General features: G+C 51.1%; 1 protein-coding gene across 1 annotated transcript in view; it reads left to right on the top strand.

Annotated features, from left to right (window-relative positions):
• The window catches only part of Atg1 (serine/threonine-protein kinase unc-51-like protein Atg1), a 135,315-nt gene that overhangs the window by 22,976 nt on the left and 89,506 nt on the right, over positions 1–22,833 (top strand). Inside the window, exons 2-4 of the mRNA XM_077678858.1 lie at positions 1,292–1,384; positions 14,170–14,220; positions 17,966–17,998. Coding sequence (XP_077534984.1) covers positions 1,292–1,384; positions 14,170–14,220; positions 17,966–17,998 — 177 coding nt within the window. The remainder of the gene's footprint in view (positions 1–1,291; positions 1,385–14,169; positions 14,221–17,965; positions 17,999–22,833) is intronic.

Here is a 22,833-nt window from a genome sequence, read left to right as displayed (position 1 = left end):
TGCGCACCGGGACTTGAGTGCTGCTGCGCGTGCTGGGACGGCGAGGAGGGCCACCCCTCACCGCAACAAATGCGCGCATGCCCAGTCGGGTACGCACGGTACACAGCATGCCGTGCGTACCGGGACCCGACTGGGGGGAGCAAAAATTAAATAAGCACGAACACGAGGGGAAGGGAGGATGGGCAATAACTGGGGCGTGCCGAACCGATTGAGGCCAACAGCCTTCTTCTATTTATTTTTTTTTTATTTTTTTTTTTTTATTTTCCCCTTTGAACGCTTCTGCTGCATTGGACGCCGGTCATCTTCGGGTGCGTGACGGCGCTCCGTCAGTCGCTGACGCCGCGGCGCAGTGATGCACGCTCTCCTCCTGCGTGCCTTTGTTTTCGTCCGTTCCGCGCGTGCCTCGGTTTGTTGTTGCCGCGCTTGTTCCTCTCCCTGCTGGAGTTCGCTGTAGGTAGCGGGAATGGCGGCGGCACGAGTGGGAAGGGAAGCAACGCCGTGGGTGGTGGTGTTCCGTGATTTACGCAGCGCGGACTTTCTTTTTTTTTTTTTTTGTATGTGTGCGCGCCGTTTCTCCGCGGGTTGGGTCCATCTTTTACACTCGCCTGCGTGCACTTCCGCTAAATAGGTCACCCAAGGCCGGATGATATAAGAATGTCGCGCTGATAGCAAGACAACACAGCGAATAAAAATGCGTGTTGTGCCCCCAAGACCGGACCTTGAATGCGAGTGTTTTGAAAACACACGGACGAAGCTGTGTCTGCTGAGCGGAGGGGTTAGTTACGAACGGCTTCTGGTTATGGGAGCAATCGCATCTGCCGTGCGGGCCCGTAAAGCGTTTTCCTGTCGTAAACTTGCCACGTATATCACGGGAAACGCCGCCTTCGAGCCTTCTGTTGATTTCTATTTCTGACCATCTTTTTTTTTATTTCAGCTTTTTTTGTATGCGTACACTACGTCTCTCTTAATGGCACGCAGTGGAACTCTACCATCAAGTTGATTAAGGGAATGACGGGAACCCTGAAACTCAAGGTTCTCCACTTGCGTCTTGTTTACTGTGCCGTGTGGTTTTGCCGTCTCTAGTCGTCTTTTTGTTTCCTTCACCCCAACCCCTCAAACCGTTTTCCTTCTTTATGAAAGGGGAAGTGCAGCGCAAGGCTGCTCCCGTAGTGTTGTTCTCCGTCGCACTCTGTGCGGGGAGTGCACTGTCGAGCGTGCCAGTTGCACGCTGCTTGTTACGATAATTGCCGCTTCTCACCGTCTCGTCCTTCCCTCTCGCTGTTGTGCGCAGAAACCGGAGCTGCCGGTGGCCATCAAGAGCATCACCAAGAAGAACCTGGCAAAGTCTCAGAATCTCCTCGGCAAGGAAATTAAAATTCTCAAGGCAAGTGCGCCCCTCCTCCTCTTCCTCCACTCTCCCGACCAGCGGCGGCGGAAGCGAACGCTTTCGATACTCTTGCTTTTTTATGTATCACGTGGGCATCGCCTGGCTCGCCGCGCTGAGTTTGTATTACACTCTGTCTCGTTTCTGGAGGGTCGCCCATGCATGCTGGTTTGTTTCAGGTGTAGTTAAATCGACGCGTCCTTTTTCTTCCTTTTTTTTAAAAGTTCGACTTAAGTAAGCGGCCGAGCGGCGCTGTCTTCTGTCGTTACCTTCGGGCATAGACTGCCGCTGGGAGAAGTGCAGATATAGGAACAGTGGCGTCGTTACTTAAAAAAGGGTCGGGGGAAGGCTCCATGGCCCAATCCGCGGAGTTTCCAGGTTTTTTTTTTTATCTTCTTGCCTCGGCATTGGTATATCATCCGTATTATACCTTCGTTTTGCAGCAGTAGTTCCCGATCAGAGAAGGGAATTGGATCCTGCAAATTGCGGAAGATAACGCCTGTCTATCCTTCATCGCAAGCGTCAACGTTACAGGAGTCCCCATATGCGGACGTTTCGTGTGGGAGTTCCGTGACTGGCAGTCCTGCTTGGTCAAAGTGATGACTCCTTGAGGGGTTGGTGAGAGGCACCTGCGCGGTGGCGGCCTCTCGTTGTATACGCCACCTCAGTTGCCCCCCCCCCCCTCGCTAATATTGTGATTACGCCCACCAGATAGCGCTAAGGCCTAAGGGTTTCGTCCTTGTGACTGTCAAGGATTCAAAGCAATACAGGACAGGGCGCACGTGCGCCGCGCCCCTGCACCCTTTTAAGAGTAGCCGGTGATGAGCGACTCGCGTGCAGGGGGCCGTTACAGTTCAGCCGGCCCTGGCCTCCTCTGGTCTTCCGAATAATTTCAGCGTCAAACACATGGGCGAAAAAGCAGGCGTTCCCGCACGTGTCTCCGCGCCGAGAACCGGTTTGGCTGCCGGACGATCCGCCGTGTCGCCCTCTCCCGCGCTCATCCAACCTGCTAGATATTTTCACGCGCCGCACCGGAAACCGGATTGCTCGGACGGACATGCGTCCCCCGCTTTAAAGGGCTGGTGAAGAGCTTTTCAAAAAAATTTTTGTTGGGGGCATTACATTATGGTTTTCCTGACGCTGAATTCGAAAAACATGTTTGTTTTATGTGTAAATACACCCAAACTATCTTTTTTCGTCAAAACAACCGACCCCTGCCCGCGGGCACGGTGAGAGCCCTGGCTGCCTTTCGCGATTGGCTGGCGGCAGATGACGTCATATTCGGAAGTGCCGGCGCTGCGGGGACCGCACAGCCTGAAGATATCATTCTGTTCGCGTTCAGATACAGGCTAGAAGGTCCTCTGGTGAATGGAGGGCTCACACAATCTTTCCTTAGAATAGGAGAGCCTGAGGGAAGTATAAACAAAACAGGTTCGCTCGCGGCAAGCTTTAGAAAGGGGTTCTCCCGCGACGACTCATGGCCGACTTGTTTCTCTGGTGTAGGGAAGTTGCGCAGATATTGGTTCGCCGCTTTCCCTACCAGCGCTAGCCACAATTCCTAGCACAATTTTTCAATCCACCATCATCCCAATGCTCGAATGTGGAACTTTGTTTTTACATTTGAAGAGGCGGCAACAAGCTCTGTGCAGCGGCCTGCGATGCGCACAGGCAGCGCGGCAGCCGCCGGTCGCCGCGTCGCGCAGAGGTGCTGGTGCCGGGTCGCTGCTCGGCCAGTCAGCGGAACGTGGCATTGCTGCACATACGCATGTTTTAGAATAGGGGAGGTGAACGTTGGTCGCCCCCCAAAAGGTAGAGGAACCCAAGCGCAGCACGCTGGTCCCCGACGAGCTTCAGAACGCCTTCCCCAACAGCTCCAGCCGGCTCAGGTTGCACGGATCGCCGGTGATATTGGGAACTTTAGGTTTAACACCAAGGGAGATAGTTGGTCGCCGCTATCTCTACAGTTGCGAATGACTACCCTTAACACAGTTTTTCACCACATTATCATCCCCTTTCTGGCATGTGGAACCTTATTCCTAGGTTGATAGTCATTCTAGCGATCGGTGCTGTGCTCATTCTTGCGCGCAGGTAACGCCATCCATCGGCCTCTCGCCGCATCTCTTGCTCGGGCAGGCACGTCGACGAGCCTCCGCGACCGGACGGCGCTCCGCATCGCGATACAAATTCGATCACCTCTTTCGAAATCACCTTGGATGACAATCCCTAGCAGAATTTTTCACCACACTATCATCCTCTCTTGCACGTTTACCTTGCTTTTCGCGGCGGCCTTGATTTTGGACGGCAGCGAAGAGCGGTCGCTGCCGCGGCATGTGTCGTGCGAGCCGTTTCGTGCGCCGTACGGGCTTTGCACGACCGGCGAGGGTGCGGAGCGCTTCCGCGCGCAGAAAATGCTTCATGCTTTCAGGTTGCTTGATTTCTTCTTAAAATCTAGCTATTCAGTTAAGCTGTCGTCACAGCCAACAACGTTGATTGGGAAAACGAGCAAGTTCGGGAAGCCCAGAGCGCTGTGGTCCCAAAAATTTTCTAATTCCCTTATAATAATGGATCAGAAACTTGGGATACCTCCGTATTTGTTTGAGCCCGTCGCTTCACGTATGAAGCACAGAGCAGCCCACGACACGGCCGGCCCCGCGACTACTCGTGAAGGCAATGTAGTATCCACGGGCGCTCGGGTAGGAAATCTCTAGTATTTAGGAGTCGCTTTAGGGAATCACACAGTAGCATTACGGTTAAAAAATCGACGCGGAATCAACTTAAGACAATGATGATTAATACAGTGCAGATTACACGCCTGCTTAATTCGGAACTTCGCCCAGAAAACTGGGACACAGCGAAGCGACGGCGCACGTCGCTGGCCGTCATCCGAATATGACGCTACTTCCGGTCGCTGCCTCTCAGTTTCTCGCTCTTCCGGCGATGCGGCAGGAAGCAGTGGGCGGGGCGTAGGGCAACTTTAACAACGAATACCGCTGTCCCCAAGCTAAAAATGACGAAAAAAACTTTAGAGGAGCAAACTGACCAATGTAATAATTGTAAAAAGTACAGTTTTGCCCGGTTTTAAAAGTGCTTCAGTAGCCCTTTTAAAGGGCCAGACATATACGCAGAGAGCGACGCGTTTCCGCGCGCGTTTTTTTCCCTTTCCAAAACCGGTCCCGTAGCCTTCGTGGATGCTCTTGAAGCGGGATTCACACGGCGGAGAAACCCGCTCACGGAGGCGGACGGATATGTGACGTCAACAGCAAATGACCGGATTATCCGGCCTGGCGGCGCATCCACACGTGCGGAGCTACGAGGAGTGACTAGCAGACGACAGCGCCGAGGAACAGGTTCCATTCCCCGCCGAGGGCCACCGCCGTCGAGCGAAAACATGCGGAGGCATTTTCTTTCGCGGAGCCACCGCGGGCTATCCCCACCAAGGGGCGGAGCCTAAAACCGGTCATGTGAGCGGGTCCCGCGGGCCAAAAAGAGAGGGTTCCTCCGTCGTGTGAATCCCGCTTGACCGCCGCCGTACCGGTAGGGTGGGCATTCTAGCCACCTTAGTACCGGTGTCCAGGGAGGTGTCCAGGGAGGAAAAACGGCCGCCGATACGCATCGCTCTCCGCACATGTCTGGCCCTTCACCCGGCACCGTGCGCCGAGCTCGCAACTATGCAGCATAAAGTTGTTCTCTCTTTCTCTCTCTTGACTCGGCGGCACTTTGATATCTCGTGTGACGTCGAAGGGAGGTAAAGGCGGTAATTTATGACGTGGCTATTGGGCGCCGCACGTTTGCGCAGCTGTTGGCTGTACCCCAGCAAAAGTGGGAGGGAACGCGTACAGAGGTCGCCGTGTCCAACAGGGCGCGGCAGCTGCGATGGAAGGGGCAGAATCGTCAGAGAGGATGTCCAGCTTGAACTTCAAAGGTGCCCACGTAGCGTCGGATTTGTCGCACCTCAACAAACAGAAAACAGTGGAAATTTCTTGTATTGGAGGGCGGATTTTCTGTAGTGCAGTCAGTTTTTTTCTTTTTCATTTTCTTTTTGCGCTATCCGAACTACAAATTTAAGTTGAACTCAGAGCGTTTAGCCTACAACATCGTTTCTCAGGAACCATATTAGCTGTCGATGTGTATTAAGTCTACCAGAGCTTACACAAAGCACATCAAACTGAGAATTCTGTGCTGTTGTCTGTCTCTGAGTGTTTTAATCTGTGCTTCTAGAGAATGTACATATATACACAGAAGAAGGTATTCCTGGACTCCGGTTGAAAAATACAAAAAAACGTTTTCGACCAGCGTGAAAAAAGAGCCTTTCTAATAACGTGTCGGCCGAGGGACCAGCCTTCGTGCGATGTTTTGTCACGGTGGTCGAAAACGTTTTTTGTATTATTTACATATATGTACACGGGAGCGTGCCAGCAACGTAAGCCTTCGCTTCTTTAAATGCACCCAATTTAGTTTGGATGCCTTCTGCAGCTACGGGGCTCTTCACTCACAGCGGGGTCGACTGCGGGCTGCTGCGACAAGACCACCCGATCGAACGTGCAAAGCCCTGAGGCAGTGTGTACGCAATCCGCCCCGTAACACCCGTGCGAGGATGTCTAAGGGAAAGAAATCAAGGAAGGCGGGTCATTATCTTCGCGCGCGAACGACCTGCGCGGCGTTATTTGCCTCCACAGACAATAGAGTCGTGGTTGCATAACCGCGGAGCGGCACATTGTATCGGCCTTGTCGTCTTCCATGGCGCGCCCTCGGCGGCGTTGCCTCATTTGGTTGTCGTCGGCAAACGTTCCTTCACGCTCGGTCCCGCACGGAGCTCTGCGCGGACCTTCAGCTCATTGCAGTGGGGTGGGTGCAACTCTCCCGCCGGATATCTCACAGCCTCGCGCTGCAGTGTGCGGAGCCCTGGCGTAGCCGTGCTAACAACGAGATGCCTGGTTGTTTCCTGACTCCTCGCTTGCAGTGAAGAAACAAAATACAGGCTTAAACGAGGTTAAATTACATCTCACTTATTAAACGTGAGTCGACACGCTCAAAATAACCTGCGTCGTGTTACGTGTCGAATTTTTAAGATCAGACAGCAGGCCTTAGCTGTAAGAGCCTGTCTTCTCGAGTTGGAGTAAGTCAAAGGCGCTGTACCTTTATTTAATCCGTGTTAGAGCGGCAAAGAGTGGAGGGCTGTTTCTCGAAGCGAAGGTTTGTGGCGTACATCCCGCTCTGTGGAAAGACAGGTGTCGATTGATGAGCCACAGGGCCACGTGCTTGACGAGAGTCAGTGATTGATGAAAATGGGGTGAATCCTATTTCAGCTGCTAACGTCTGCATGCGCCGTTGAAACAGTCAGGGGCACAGTTCATTGAGGGGCACAGACGGAGCGTAGATAGGAAAAGAAGACTGCGTCCTTTGTACTACGGAATCGGTAACGACAACTCTCGAAATTTTAATTTTTCGCTTACGGCGGCCGGGTGCCATCGACGCTTTTTGCGGGTACAGGTTTCGTTTAACAGTGAAGTGAATTTGTCCAAGCGCTAATCGTGTCTGCACTGTACCGGTTTCGACCCTGTGATTTATTGTTAAGCTGCGCGGCGGAAGTTTCTAGCTTGAGTTAATCTGCAATTAGCGTCAGAATAGGTAACACGCCGTTCAAGGCCACCGCGCCAACTACCGTAATCGCGTCGCAGTGGTTGTTGTGTATTCAGGCTATCGCACTCTTCAAAATTATCGACTTTCATCCGTTTTATGACCGATATCGAATATTTTTTTTTTTTGTTTACGCACACCTGCATGTAAAACGGGCTAGAAATATACGAAATTAAGCCCGGGGGATTTCAAAGTGCGTCGTCATAGCTGACGTCAACAGATCCACGGCGGGGACTGTGAGAGGGAAGCGGCACTTCCGCACAAGTTTAGCTCGTGAAAGACGCGCGTAAATTGGAACGGAGGAAAATGTTATGGACACGGCGTTCGCATTCTAGTCCTATATTCTAATCCGTTAAACTGAATAGACAATGTGCACGACTGAACTGGTTTAGGTGTCCTATTATCTCTACCTTTGCTGGATTAGAGCGAACCTTTTTCCTTCCTTACTTCCAGTTAATGGGACTCAATGCCGCGCTTGCTGCCGCCTATGGCCACCGTGCTGCGACAATGTCGGTGCAAGTAACCGTTTTTCCTCTCTGGTCTTGAGCGCGGCTTGAGGAGGCTCGACGGGTGCGTTTCGAGAGCGCGCGTCCACGCGCGCGTGCGAGCTTATGCCACATATATAGCGTATTCATCCGGAGATTTCGTTGTTGTTGGAGCGCATGCGTCGTCCAGGCTTTGTCAAGGGCCGTAATTGCGTTCCTCCTGGAGGCACGCCGGGAAAGAAGCATATTCGCGAAACGGGACCGGGAGCATAGCGCGACACGTGCCTGCTAATTGCCGTCCTTAATTGCGTCGCCACTGTTTCCAAGGGCCTCCTGTGCCGGCTGACAGCGCTGCAAGCAAGTGCGCCGCAGATTGGGCGAATGTCCTCGCTTTTTTTTTTTTTTTTTTTTTGCGTGTTGGATACAGCGTGACGGCGCGCAGCTTGCGTTCCTGCCTGTGTGGTAGATGTGCACGCCTCTCTCATGGTCGTCGCCGGCACAGACGTTTATGGATTTGTTGTTACGTAACCCTACGAGGGACGCCCCGCTGCCTAGCCGCCTCTTCTATTCTTGCGTTCTTTTCTCTCTCTCCTTTTTCTTTTTATGAAGGGCTGTTTTTTGTGCTGCTACTTTTTTTTAAATAGATCTACACGCACATATGGTTATCCTCATGATTCGTTGTAGCTTCTCTTGTAACTCACGGCTGTGCATTTCGTCAGAATCCCAACTCGTTTTCTTCCCTTTTTTTTTTTTTTCCGTATTTTCAATTCCCTTCCGGGTACGAGAACCTAGAGCTCTCAAGGCTCTACCGTGCGGGTAGCAACAAACCATGGTGTCGCGGGACCCTTTTTTTTTTCATTTCCTAATAATCCCTCTTATGTCTGTTTTTTTTCTTCCCTATCTTGAAATGTCGACCCGAGCGTTACGAAAAAAAAAAAAAAAAGAAAGGAGGCGGCGTCACAAGTGCGGCAGCGCCAATGTTGATCGATGGCGAAAGAGTCACGATAAATGTAAAAACAGGATAAAAAAGAAACGGCAGTCGTTCCGCCCGCGCGCGTCCCTGGGCCTTGCCAGACTGCTGAACCACATCGCAGGTGGGAGCGTGAAATCCGGCGGTGATGCCGTACCAACCTTATGTCGCAAAAAAAAAAAAAAAAAAAGAAGAAGAACACTTGAAGCGAACGCGGCTGCAGGTTAGAAAGTTTAGCAGCTTGATGGCTGCGTTTGACACCGCTCCCGTGGTATTTTTTTTTTTCTTTTTCACGCACGCGCGCACACACACACGCACGCACATAAACATCATGCTAAGCTGACACGCAATCTCCTTCGTGTCTAGCTCCTTTCCCGCTTATTTCGCCTGCACGCCTGATGAAGCCCACGCACGTGTATTAGCCCGCGGAGACCGTTAAGTTTGGAGCACGCAGTTCATTGGGCTTGCTTGACACCGAGCTTCCGAAAAAAAAAAAAAACGTGGCCCGGCAACTCTTGTTTTTCTTTTTTATGATTATTGTAATTAGTACCACGTTAACGCGTTTCGTGTGGAACGCGAGCCAGTGCGTGCGGTTTATGATTGCCTGTGTCTCCATCGAACGGGGGATCAGGTTTTTCTTTTTTGTGTGCTGCTGCGCAGAGTAGTTTTGATGTGTGGTATTCGTTTTTAATCGCCCAGGAACGAGCGAGCCGCGGTTTAATTGCGCAGCCGCGGGACGTCTCCCTCTCGCTTTCCCGTTTGAAATTTTAAATGCTCAGTTAGCGAAACGCAAACGAGCACGCATCGAATTCACGCCCCGAGAAATTGATTACAGAGTGCAGTTGGCAATTATTTTTTTCTATCGGTTGGTACGGTTCGGGATTCAGCCGGTGGGAGCTACCGGAAGGCTTTAGTAGAGTTGGGAAAATGAAGTTACAACTGCTTGCCCTGCAGCAACAGGGATGTTTCGCTAAAGATAAAAAAAGAATAAGAACCGACGTAATAAGATCGTCAGTTGCTTTTCAACGCTTTTGTTCACGTGTTTGCTGCCAGGGTATCTGAGATGTGGTGTCCTAGAAATGGACGTCTGTTCACGACATGTGCATGTGTAGCAAGTAAGCGTATCCGAGTACAGATGCGAGTTGAGTCGAAGTGTTCAGGCAACTGAAATGCCTTGTGGAAGGGGAAGCAATGGATGCATTTCCGCGGCGAATCTGGCCTTGAACTGTGCACAGCGTCTTCTTCTGCAACAAAGTCGACGTGCGGGTAGACGCTTTACGATCAGTTTGGAGAGAAGGGAATGGTTAGATCAGCGTGCGCCGCAAGGCGGACGGTACGATGTGGAGAAACAATGGGCTTCGCTGTAGATCGACGCAGGTCCAACGACCCACGGTGGTTTGTGCGCGTGCTCTAGCTGTTACCTACCTGAAGGCGGAGCAGCGGAAGCGAGCGTGAGCGAGGCTGGGGCGTCGATTGTAAGGCGACGGCAGCAGAGACGCACTCAGCCACCGAGCGTTTCCACATGGAGCGGCATTGACTTCGGTGTCTGTTTTCTATCGTCCATTCATCGTTGTACAGCCGGGCTGAGCGCAGTTGATGACGTTTTACAATGAAGGGCTGTTTGTACGTGCTTCGTCAGTTTGCCTGCGAAAGCATATACGTGCTGTCCCTTCTCATGTTTTCTTCACGTGCTGTCCACCACGTTCACCGTAATATATGTGCGCATGAAGGGATATGTCAGTCACAGTACAGCTATAATGCAATGTGTGGTCGCCAGAGTGAGCGGGGTCTCGCACCCGGTCCAGCGACTTTTCGAGTCCTTTTTGGCTCTTTCTCTACTGGGTCGGTAGGTAAAGAAAGCGCGGTTGTTGAGTCTGGCTCGGTTCCCCTAAGAAGGAATACCGATCTCCGCTGGTTCGTTGATCGCTGTTGCAGGATCCGTCCAGTTAGTATGCAATGCGCCGCACGTTTGCAGTATCTGTTAATCTTCTATGGCTGCTTCTTATGCTTCCTGCTGTAGGAAGCGCGTAGAAGGGAAACAATGACAGCAGCGCTATTGCAGGCTGCGCGCAACACTTAGGCCTGCTCACACACGCGCTGGAATTGCGTAATAAGGAAGCGGCTAATGGGGCGTGCGTTTAAGAGGGAGGGAAGCGAACCGTACGAGATACAATTTGCTTTCCACGGAACGCTTCCCTTTCGCCGTTCCCATCGTTAAACAGGCTGCTGACATCGACGTCCACCTCCTTTCAGAGAGAGAGAGAGAGAGAGAGAGAGAGAAGCAAGGTAGAGGGACACCGCGTGACTGCATGAAGCAATGCGTGCGCCGGTTGCTAGCTGATGCAAGTGGACAGCAGGCTGTGGTCAGCGGGCGTATCAAGTTGCGCAAATGAGTGTAGCAGCCTGCGGTGCAGATAACGCGCCTTTGCTGGGCGAGATAAAAGAGGGACGCCGAGGAGCTAATCTTGGCCGTCCCTGGCCTTGTGCCCCGGTTGACGGCGAGAGCGGGTGCAAAGGGCCCTTATACTTGCTTTTGCGAACATTTCTTTGCGGTGAGACGTTTCCACTGTTTATCCTCTTCTACGCCGCCTTTCGTTGTTCATTGTCGTTCCGCTACCTGAGTGGTGTAGAAAGCGGGCAGTGTTTTGGGATTCCTCATTTTACTTTTCTGTGAGCGTGACCATGCGTGCGCCAGTTCTGTCTGAATCAAGGCAGCAGTGCTTCTTACGTTTGCGCCGGAACATCGCGAAAACGGAACTGTCCGCTTTCAGGCTTCTGTGTGCACCCTACCGGTATCTATCTCACTGTTTATGGAATGTCTACTAACTCTGTGTCTGATTTCTATCAGCTCTGTCATGAGAGGACATTTAGCTTTGATTCGCTCCACTACGGCCGCGTGTCACTTTTTCTTCCGTTGGCATGGCAACTGGCCCTTGTATCCGCAACAGCGTAAACGACGCCGAGCTCAGTGTGCGTTCGTTGACTGCGAACTGGTGGCTAAGCTACGAATGCGGGCGACGCCAAAAAGGTGGTACTTACAAAATAATAAAAAAAGAAAAGGAGGAACTAAAATAGGAAAAGGAAAAAAAGTCACCTAGAATAACCGAGCTGCTCCAACGCTACCGCTTGCGTTGACTTTAGAGAAATAACTTTGAGTTTTTCTTTAATTCCTGTAGAGGTCAGGAGAGGGAGGATGCGATTCCGGAGTGTCGTCTGAATACGGGTATTCATCCCGCGCGGCCTTGAGCGGCAAAAAGCTACGGGACGGGTCAGAACCCGCGCGCCCTTTTGCCGGCGGCAGTGAAGTATTGTTGTTGCTAACGGAGGGGGGGTGCCTCGTTTTGCCGAGAAGTTTGCCTCGGCAATGAGAACGCGGAAGAGTTTCGCTGGTTATGTTCGCGGGGGGGGGGGGGGGGGGGGGGGGCTGAAACAATGGCTGTCGTTCCGGCAGCCCTCCTTCGGCGGCGCACTGTGCGTGCAGTATCGGGCCCGTCGTCCCGGGACGGAATCTCCACCCTGATTGGATTCTCCTTCCGCGTGCGTCAGCACTCCGTGGCTTCGTGCCAGCGGCGCGCGCAACACCGGCCGCTTAGCCGCGTCGCTAGGGATCCGGATGGGAAGCAGATGTACTGTCGCTAGCCCCGCTGACTTGAAAAGGTGACCGCGGTTGCAGGTATCTCACTTATTCGGTGCCCGCTCCGAATGTCGTCGTTAGAGCGGGAATCGTGATGCGCTCATTGACTGATACTGACATCCCTTACGTGCACTGCCACCTCGCCGTAGGATTGAGTACGCGCTCAATGCTCCCCTTGTAATAACGATGTACAGCCGTGAACGAACGAAACGCGATCACGAAAATATGAACCTGAACAGACAAGTAGCGTTACTTTTTTTTCCGTGCAGGTCAAATCGAGGCGTGTATTAGGGTAACACAGTTGGGAAATCTGGCTTTCCTATGGCGGGCCATCATACCTATGGCGGGCCATCATTTCGCCCACACGAACAATATGTTATTTTTTTTTATTTTTCGTGTTCTGATTCATAGTTTCGTTTTCGCGCTTCATTTGACCGTAACTATACGTTATACGGGCACTACACCTGGAGTTACCTCAGCGGTGCTTTAATGTCGTCCTTCTCAGCCATCTCTAACGACATCGTCTGATCATTAGGCTCCGCATTAACAACGCCTAACGTCAGGACTCTCTATATATATAGGCCTGGCAACACACCCACCCGAGTGGGTTGGCCGGTAACGGTGCCAGCTGTCGGCAGTAGCTCACGGCCGTTTCATCAGTTCGCATTTGGCTGCGGCGACGTCAACGCACCCACTCGAACGAGAACTTTGCGACATTAAATGGGACATCAATGCGTGCTTCTGCATTCACTACTCACGAGAAGTGCTTACCGGTCCTCGGAGTGTTTGTTCTTGCTCAAGTCAATTCGGTATTTCTACCCACTCTTCGCGTTTTGTATTCCTGTATTCCAGTACAGTCTATGTACACATATGGCTTACTTCATTGCCCTAGTGTTTTCCTTTCGCTTTCCGCGTACTAGCTTTTCTGTTTAAGCAGTTTATCCGTCTGTCTGCCCCTTCCGAGCTATGCCCATCGGTCTGCCTGTGAACTCTTTAGCTGGGCATAAGATTGCCTCCACATTGTTCGCCCAGACCGCCTCACTGAGACTTTCCGGCCCTAGGAAGTGAGTCCCTTGTGCCCGAGGCGCCGCCGTGATCTGTGGCCGTACACTAGAATCCCACCCTGCTGAGACGCTTGCGTGCTCCAAGCCCCCTCTCCATAGCTACATTTACGTCCATCACTTTGAACCGAAGTTCTTTCCCGCGCTTCTCGACGTCGCCGTTAGTAGCGAAGTCAAATAACGGACGAGTCTGAGGGGTCACGGGCTCGTTGGCCTACAACAACAAAATTGAGAAGCAACGACAACGACAGCATTAGTGGCTAGACGAATAATTGGAGATGACTAAATGTATGATTCTCTTTCGTCACTTTTGGAGTTTCGAACATGTTGCTTGAGCTCAGCTGTCCCTCTGCTGGCGACGTCTGCGGGGACCAACCCCAGGTTCGAGCAATCAAGAAAACCTTCCGCTCCGCTCCTTCAGTATGCGTTGCCATGCGTGCTCCTTCGTGTGGCTCGCCTCTTCTCTCCCACCCGCCCATCTCTTTTCCCTCTTCCGAGCACGGAACTCGGAGCCACGCAAATCATTCCTCGCGGCGCGACTGCCGGGTCGCGTTTTCCACGGGCGTCGGCGTTCCGGTGATCGCTGTTATGAAGCGTGTACGCGCACCTGCATATTCCGGTCACGCACGGCCGGCTTCCGCTGCCCTGCCGGTTGTGTTTTCTTCCTGCGCTTTGACACCGCGTGTTCTTTTTTTTTTTTTCGTGTTATTTTGCCCGGCATTCGTACAAAGCCTATTCCGTTGGCTTCCTGAGCCGCGAGTGGTGTTTTTTTTTTTTTAATGCTTCTTCCTGTTGTAGTATTTTATATGCCATAGGGGTGGCGGGTGGTGTGGGCGGTGATGCGACTCTTGGTAATAACGGCACTCGCCTACACCTGACGGCCGGCCCACTCGACGAAGTGCAGGTGCGCGAACAAAGCGGCCGCCTGCGCGACACACGGAGTGTATGCACTCTTGTTTACTTGTTTGTCATTTCTTTCCCTCTCTCTCTTTCCGCAGGAGCTGTCCGAGCTGCATCACGAGAACGTGGTCGCCCTGCTCGACTGCAAGGTGAGCCGCTTGCGCCGCTACTTTTCATCTTTTATGTGTGTGTGTTGTGGGTGTTATTGCGCTAGACTTCCTTCGGGATGTGTTTTCTTGCACTTGAGCGTGTTTTTGACTCGGTGTATTCCGCGAAAAGTGCTGTCGCTTGTGGGGCAAGGGCGAATCGTGTTTAAGCGGGCCCTGATCTCGCGCCTTGGTCGTTTTACAGCCTGCGATGTGTGGTCATATATATTTGACTGTATAAATGGCCGCACCTACGCGTATCGGGTATCGAATGGAAGCTCCTTGAGAGGCGGAAACGATCGGACTAATTTCGTATCTGTAAGTTATGACTGGTTATATGTAGTAACGGTTGAATTTCAGGGGGATGTCGCAAAAAAAAAAAAAAAAAAAACCCTACGAATTGACTATCGAACGACAGGTCCGTGAGGGATAAGCGCGACCACTGAAAATGCGACAAGGATAAATAGTAGCGGCATGTATCCCCTGCAGCCTGTAGTTTCCCGCAAAGGAAGAAACTGGGGAATACAATAATTACGCGAAAACGCTTGGGCAAAAAAAAAAAAAAAAATCGGCAAGCTATTGCGTGTTCTTTACACTTGTCATTACACATGTCATTGCGCCCCATACGGGTCGTTAAAGGAGCCATGAAGAGAAAACAAAAGTTTGTTTTATTCGAAAGATTAGGTGTTTCATAGTACCCCAAGCGCTTTCCCGGAAGCAAATGATGCTTTATTCACTGATAAATAAGGCAATTTAAGCCAAAATTTTAAATCTCCCGCTAAAATTGAACATTCCGTGACGTGTACAATGGCGTCATAGAGCCGGTCCATGAAACAGATACTTAGTATGTCGACTCCATATAGCACCCACACGCGGGAGTCGATCGAGACGGCGGCCATTTTAAAAATACTAGTAAAACCTAGTGCACCCGCAGCCCTAGTCATGGAATCGCCTGATCCGGAGAACAAAACTCTCGCTGAGGAGCTCGGGCTTGCATTTAACAACCTCACACCACAATAACGCTCAATGCTTCTAAGTGCACGAGCGGCAAGAGTTGTGGGATACGCGGTGGACGGGAAAGCGACCATTCCGCGATAGCCACAACAGACGAACGCCCAGCCGTCGGCACCGCTGCCTCGTCAGCCCCGTCGCGACGGACGAATATAGACTGGTACGTATGTGCCGTATTTTGATTACGGTTAATAATAGTTCAATTTCAGTAGCAGTATCACTTATGCCAGTTGGCCGGTGTCGTGTATGGAAAGCCGTTCGCGCGAGCTCTCTGCTTCGACCAGAAAGATACGAGCGTCAATGCGCGGTGTTTACGGCATTTTTTTCCCCAAGGTCAGAGCGATTTGACGAAGTCGGCAACGAGCGCCAGCATGTTCCAGGAGTGAGCTAACGTAAGGGTCCCTGCCGTAACTGAACAAACTGAAGTTTTCAGTGGTTGTAAACTGGAAACGAGCTCGTAACGACAGCAGCAAACCAACACCATTCGAAACTTACGCGACGACTGGCACTATCTCGTCGCTTCTTGCTGTTCCTTACTCCCCTCGTTTCTATTTTTACCTTTGCTGGTTGGCGATATGACGGCCAACCTCCTGTGAAGGGATTACGATAAGAAGCAAGGTCGCGGCTGTGCGTGCTGGAACGGTTCGTTGGCCCCGAAGAGCCTCGAACCCGAAAATTCGTCTGCGCGACGGCGAGATGTCGAGCTCGGCCGGCGCGCTAGTTTCGTACGCATTGGCGCACACGCTTGCGAGTTCGTTCGGACCTTCAACCGTTTACTCCACCGTTCTTTGTCATAAAAAGAATGTGCAGTATGTTTCACGGGCATTTAGCTCGCTATGCAAGCTGTAAGCCCTGCCTAACATGCGTTTGCTTTTGCCGGCCTCCGCCAATCGCAGAGCTTAGCCCATGTGACGGCATAGGTTCTGTTGCGGGAAATGAGCTGGTGGGTCGCATGACCATTCCCGTTTTTCCTAATTATGTAGCTTATTTGAGCGAAGTTTGCGTTATAAGTGGTGTCGTTATGGTTCTAACGAGGCAATCTTTCGAATGAATCAAACTTGTGTTTTCTCTTCATGGCTCCTTTAATAATAATCAGCATGTCTTGGGCAGGTACGTAACAAACGGCGCTATCTGCTTTCTATGACACTGCAAGCGTAATTTCGCTCAGGTTCCATCAAGCCTGAAGAAATGACTGACGATCAGTCGCGTCTTGTATACGCCGCTCGCGTACCATTAGTAAGTGCAGTATAAGGCGTCCGTAGCCGCCCTACCAGTTTCATCGTTGGGAAATACTAACGAACAGCTAGCAATGAAAGATTAACCTTGTCTTTCCCTGGGGTCTGGTTACGCTGCATGAAGGCCCTCTATTGTGCCTCGTTGATGACTTTCTTTTCCTCCTCGTGACTGCCTTTATTTACGGCCTGCATTCGCAGGCGTTCGCATGCACGTCACGTCATTTAGATCGTCGCCACAAAATTATGGCGCCCGCTTGCAATGCAGGTGCATTTTGTAGTTCGTTTGTGCACCGGCGTGGCTGCATGGAACCGCCCATAAGTGGCGCCCGCAGGGCTTCGCGCTGTGCTCGATTTCTGGCTGCATCGTGCATTTTGATTTAATAAGGGGTCAAACAAAAACACCATGCGTGTCGACACTTCGGCCCGTGCGAAAGAACCTTAGGCGCTGTAAAGTAATCTTCAGCCGTCATCTACCTCATAGCTTTGAGCGCAAAGCCCGTGTGATTTCTGAACCTCAGTAATAATTCATTGCATTTACTTGTTCATTTTTTTGTTAAGTCGTACATCTGTGCTTCTTCTATCGCGCTCTGGGGAAATTGTACGCTAGGGTAATGTATTTTTACGCATAAGCGCGTTGGCGCAATTCCCTTTTTTATTGTTGTAGTTGTTCACACTTTTTGTAATGTGTGGAATATTGTGTGAATTGCTGTTTGTGCGCACATTATTTCACACGCCTCTGTACGTGTACGCATGAATGGACCTTGATAGCATCGAAAATAAATGAGCAACGAATACGCAAATCAGAGATGCAATGAACTTTGGTAGATACCCAGAACGAGTGGTATGGAGGTTATGACTAATGGAAGTTAAGGTAATGTTTTGGGGGGAAATGCGCTATTGTACGAAAGGTAGAAGCCGATCGCTCTCTAATAAATATGGCTATGGATAGTTATGGATAGTTATCATGTTGTGGATATTTGCGTAAATGGTCGCAAAACAAACAAACAACAAGTGCTGTGTGTTTAGTCTTAAAACCGCCAAGTTTTCTGTGCCGACTAATTGGAGGACTACAAAATGGTGCTTGCACAGTCTACCTTCCGGCGATACGTTCTGACTGTGCGTGCTTTCTCGGGGTAGGACGTGGGTGGGCAAGTGCGATAAAAGCGCGAAACTTTTGTGACCGTTTTCATTTTTAACTAGTTTTGTTTTGTCCTACGATGGGTAAGTTCTGGAGATTACTATTGTCGTTATTATTTTAAGGAGCAGGGAACGGGCTTGGCAAAGTCACGCTAGGAGTAGTTGTCCTGCAGTGTACTTAATCAAGAGGATGACTGTAACGATTCTAATGATATTAGGCGTCGTAACCATTGTAACATTACTGAGGTCATGGAGGCTCTCAAGGGTGTACTAGTTTTGAGTCGGTCTTGGTGCGTCTCTCTCGTGGGAAGTTTCGGGGGAAGATTTGTGTAACCCTAATTGAGTTCAAACTTTCCCCTCTACAGGAAACTACCCATCATGTTCACCTCGTCATGGAGGTAAGTCGCCGCCATTTATTTTTTTAAATTCGCGTCTGTCGTAGGTACAGGATGGTAGGTGAACGCAACGGACGCGGTGTTTTGATGGAGGCGCACTGCTTGAAACGCATCCCTCCACTACGGCACCCGGTGGAGACCAGCTGTCTGATGCCTTCACTGCGTTAGTTCGCCGGCCTTTCCCAGTTGGTGTTGAGGCGGCCCCTGCTACGCACCCAATTGCATGTGCGTTGCAGGCTTGCTCTATTATTGTGCTGCACTATCTGCCCTTCTGGGCCGAGTTCGCTGCTCCTGGAAACTTCCCGCGTGTACATGCGTGACGGAGAGGGCTTTCACGTGAACAGAATGACGTTGCGCCCGTTCCTACGCCAGTCGCATATTTCGCGCGGTCAGAACTATCTTTCCGGTGTGACGTGTGTCTTTCCGGTTTCGTCAAGGGATCAATTCGTTGTCGATCACGGGTAGTTAAAAATAGCGTGTTAGAAAGAACAAAAAAAAAAAAAACCTAACGAAAGAGTGCTTTGGGCTATTCTTTTACCTCCTCCCGTATTTCAGTGTTTGTATTCGGAACAGAGCTTTGGTCCAAGCGACGTTGTTCGCGGCGCAAACTAGTAAGAAAAAAAAAGAAAAAAGACCAGGAAAAACATTTACTATCTTGCCAAATGAGTATAGCTGAGTTGCTGTTGTCGTTCGATCTGCTTCCAAGCCAGGTGAACAGTACATGCGCTCAGGTCCGGAGCATAGCGGCGTTGTTCTTTTCAGATGGAAAGTATTTCGGGTATACCTGGGGCAGATTTCAGTGCACAAAATGTGAATTCCACCTCCACCCCCACACAAAGCTTCGAAAGATATATCACCCGCCGATGACTGGTTGACGACATGTGAGAGCCACGCTTGCATGACGAAGGAAGAGAGAAACAGTAAAAAAATAAGGGGACTACTGCTAGCCATTTGCCAGTTTCCAAGGCGAGACATTCCGGCCACAGGTTCCGGCTAAGCCTTGGCCTAACTCGGAGCACGCTTGGATACTTAGCCTGACGGAATGATATGAGTGGTTTGTCTGGCCCTTGAGCGTAACGGATTGGACGTTTGTCAGCTCTCGAGATCTCCCGCGAATCATCCATTCGTGGTTTGGCTGAGGCTGACTGGGTGGGGCTTCACCGCCACCGCTGCCACGAATGGTTGTACTGGCAGACGCTTCACGCGATAAGAAAAAATAGAGTGCCAGGTTGATCGGACCACACGGCTAAGGCCGAAGGTTTCACGTATGCAACACAGTTGCTAGCTATTCGCCTCCAGCCCTCATCTTCCGTTTTTTCTATCGTTGTTAGTAGGGAGTAGTCGTACTCTGTGGGCGCGCCGGTGTTGTTGCCTTGCTGTGTACCCCTGGGAATCTGGGGTCGGTCCCGTGTGCGCCTCGCGCAGACGGACGTGCCTGCCGTCCGAGGCACTTATCGGCTGCCGCCGTTCTGTCCGCCCTAATTGCCCGAGGTGCGTTAACCTGTTCGGGGAAGCTGCCCGCTGTGGGCTTGCTCTGTTTCTATCATACCGTTAGACAGGGATTTATACACCCCCTCCCCAACACCCCCCCCAGAAGAACTTCGACACCCCCCCAAAAAGATTCCGCAACCACAAGCACCCTGCCTAAGGACTTATACACCCCTTCCACCCAAACATCTCACCGACACCCACCCAAAATCGAAATTCTGCATAAACCCGTGCCGTTAGAACAACGGGACCCCCGTCACGATTCACGGTAGCCGGTTGTACCATCTGGTTGCACGCATGCGCTCTGCACATGGTGCCTGCAGCGTTGTGTGTGTACTCGAAGCCACTGGTGCAGTGCTTCGGTATATAAATCCGTCACCGTCGCTCAAGGTGCTCTGGTTTGCTGTTAAAGCATGCGCTTCGAACTTGGCGGGAAAAAAAAAAAATCACGATTAATTGACTCTTGTAGCGGCATCACCACCATCAGTAGCCACCCTCTGGCCTCGGAACAGGCCGGGCCACGCGTCCAGAGTAGATCGGGCGACGCTGCGGCAACACGTCCGCTGCCGTCTCTCCCTTGCCTGGCGGGCACTCTACATTCTTTCCGTTGAATTGAACGTGGAACGCCCTCGCGCTCTTTCTTGGAACGTGTTCGTTTTGCACGCCCACGTGCACACTTTCTTTTCCGATAACCGTGACCGATAATAACGAAGCCGGATTAGATACCGCCCTGCTCCTTTTTTTTTTCGCCTTTTTTTTCCTTCGGCGGATAATATCATACAAAATTATATATATATATATATATATATATATATATATATATATATATATATATATATATATATATATATATATATATATATATTTCTAGAATGCGAAAGCTGGCCGTCGGCGTCAAACACGGACGGTACCGAAGTTCACGCATTACCTCAGTGGGACACTGCGCCGCAGTGTTGCCGAATGGGCGTCCCCATTCCATTCCAATTCCATTCCGGGGAATGGCAATTTGCCTAAATTCCATTCCTTTCAATTCCTCGGAATGACAAAACTTCCCCATTCCCACTCCGGGAATTGCCGGGCACTTCAATTCCATTCCTCTAATTCCTCAACGTAGGAAAGTCATGTTGGTAGTTTTATCGGGTTATTATAAAGTGGAGGACGATGTTATCTTCAACTGGCTTGAAAACCTTTTCTCTCGTTGCGCGTACTCGCGCTCGAGTTTTCTTTTTAGGTGCCGAATTAGACAAAACTCCGACTGCAGCATGTACCGTTTTGAAACAGAGCTTGCAGCGTGCAACTTGTTTGTTTTCTTCGCGGGTAATATAAAAAAACTGTTTCCAATGTGCCATGTTGGTGGACTACTGCGTCCGTGAGCCGCTGGGCGCAGGAGCCAATGTGCGACTACTGTGCGGTATGAAAACGGTTTTTATTTGCCATAAAAAGATAGGAAGAATAGGGGGGTGTAGCACAGAAAGTCAAGGGGGGAGCATCGCCCAGCTCTTACAGTACGATTGTGCTCCTAAATGAACCTTTGGGCTTTTATAGTCGTCCACATGCGCCAGCGCGGAGGCATTGCCAACAAGACCCCCCCTTTGTGACGCCTCATTTTCGCTGAAAAGGCTTCGGAAGGTGGCGGGCCTCAAGAAGAAATGTACTGGTACCGTGTCATCCGGCCAGCACCACCAATCTTGGTAACCGGCCCTAAAAGAGACTAGCGCTGGCTCTAATCTTGTACAGGGCCAGTGTATGTGTGTGCGCGTGTGTGCATTGAACATCTAAGAATCGGCGACGCGGCACCGGTCTTTGACCCTGACGAAAGCTGTCCTGCCCGCCACACGGGCACGGCGTCACCGGGTCAGCAACGGCAATTTCGGAAGCCTGCGCGGAGAAGCGAGCGGAAGCTCCAATGACTCACCTTGCTGGGGGCATCTTGGTACCGTCTTCGACACCACTCAACTCCCACTCTCCACCCCTACCCCCCCCCCCCCCCCCCCTCCTCGATAAGAAGAACCCTTTTTGTGAAAGCCTAAGTGGCTCATGTCCCTGGCGGACAGGAGGGGAGAGCGGTCACTGACGGCCTCAGAGGAAGTAAAGAAACCGACGAGGGGGCCAATCGAAGGGGGAAACGGCCCGTTAGTCGAAAGGCCTTTCGTCATAGGTCGTTTCGTAATTGGCCGAATTACGAAAATTGTGCTAAAGGGACATGCAGAGGAAGGAAGACAAACAATGCGCAGTTTTGAGTTGCACATTATTTGTCTTCCTTCCTCTCTATGCCCATTTAGTTCAATTTTCGTAATTCGTAATGCACTAACTAGCCCAACAGCACATTTTACATTTCGTAAAAGGCCGTCCGTTTGGTGACAGGATCATTCGTCATAGGCCAGTTTGTCTCGTAAGAAAGTTCGTCACAGGTGCACGAAATGAATGTCCACGTGTTCTTTTTTTTTTTTTTTTTGTAACGCATTTGGCTCTCCGTAAAGTAGGCAGGACGGTTTGGCTCTAAAGAGAGAAGCCAAGCAGTTTTTTTTTTTTTTTTTTTTTTTTTTTTGGGGGGGGGGGGGGGGGTTGTACATCTGGAAAACCAGCAAAAATGCAAGCCAGAGTGGGCAAGTAGGGAGACGTGTTTGGAGAAGAATATACATACGAGTTTAACAACCCTAGACAGGAAAGTGAGACAGGGACGTAGCCCAACAAAGTTCTTTGAAAACGGGCCACAAAGGAACCGCGTCCCCGTTTTCACTGTTTCGGCCGGCATGGGCACCCCCCAAGGAAACAGCCGACTCGTGATAGAACAACTTTTCGAAGAGGCATCTGGTTCTAGGTGATCCCGTACTGGGGAAGGTGGTAGCACCGACCTTCTTGTTTTGGGATATTTTGTCTGGAAGTTTGTCCATCTGGAAACTTCGTCCGCGAATCGCCGCGCCTGAGCTGGGAGGCGCAGCCGTGGCCGCAGTTTCTATTACATGGGCTCTCCTGTTTCGGCTGAATTCCCGAACCAATATTTTAGGCCTTCGTCGACGCTGCTTCGGGCAAAGGCGTCCGAGTGTCTAGACAGAAATGATAGTGTTGCAAAAGGTCCTGGGGGAGGAGGGGGGAGCGCGAGGTGAGATGTCGCGTAAGCTGTTATGCGAAAGCTCGCGGCGAACACAAGCATCGCGCCAGCGTCTCGCTGTCGGCGAGGTGTGATGCGAGTTGCCAAAGGTTCCAGAAGCAAAAAAGAAAATTGAAGTGTGGGGAGACAGCTCGCGGCTGGGGCGAAGATGCCGCCAAGGCAAATAATTACAAGGCGCAGTTGGTGGGAGAGGTAGGATCAGTGTTGCCATCGCTGGGCGTCAGACATCCGCTAAAAA

This window comes from Haemaphysalis longicornis, unplaced genomic scaffold (genome assembly GCF_048455015.1).
Source record: "Haemaphysalis longicornis isolate Haplotype H1 unplaced genomic scaffold, Haemaphysalis longicornis Haplotype H1 scaffold_7, whole genome shotgun sequence".
Classification (NCBI taxonomy): Eukaryota; Metazoa; Arthropoda; class Arachnida; order Ixodida; family Ixodidae; genus Haemaphysalis; species Haemaphysalis longicornis.
Note: the sequence above shows the minus strand (reverse complement) of the source record. Positions and strands in the feature narration are given on the sequence as shown.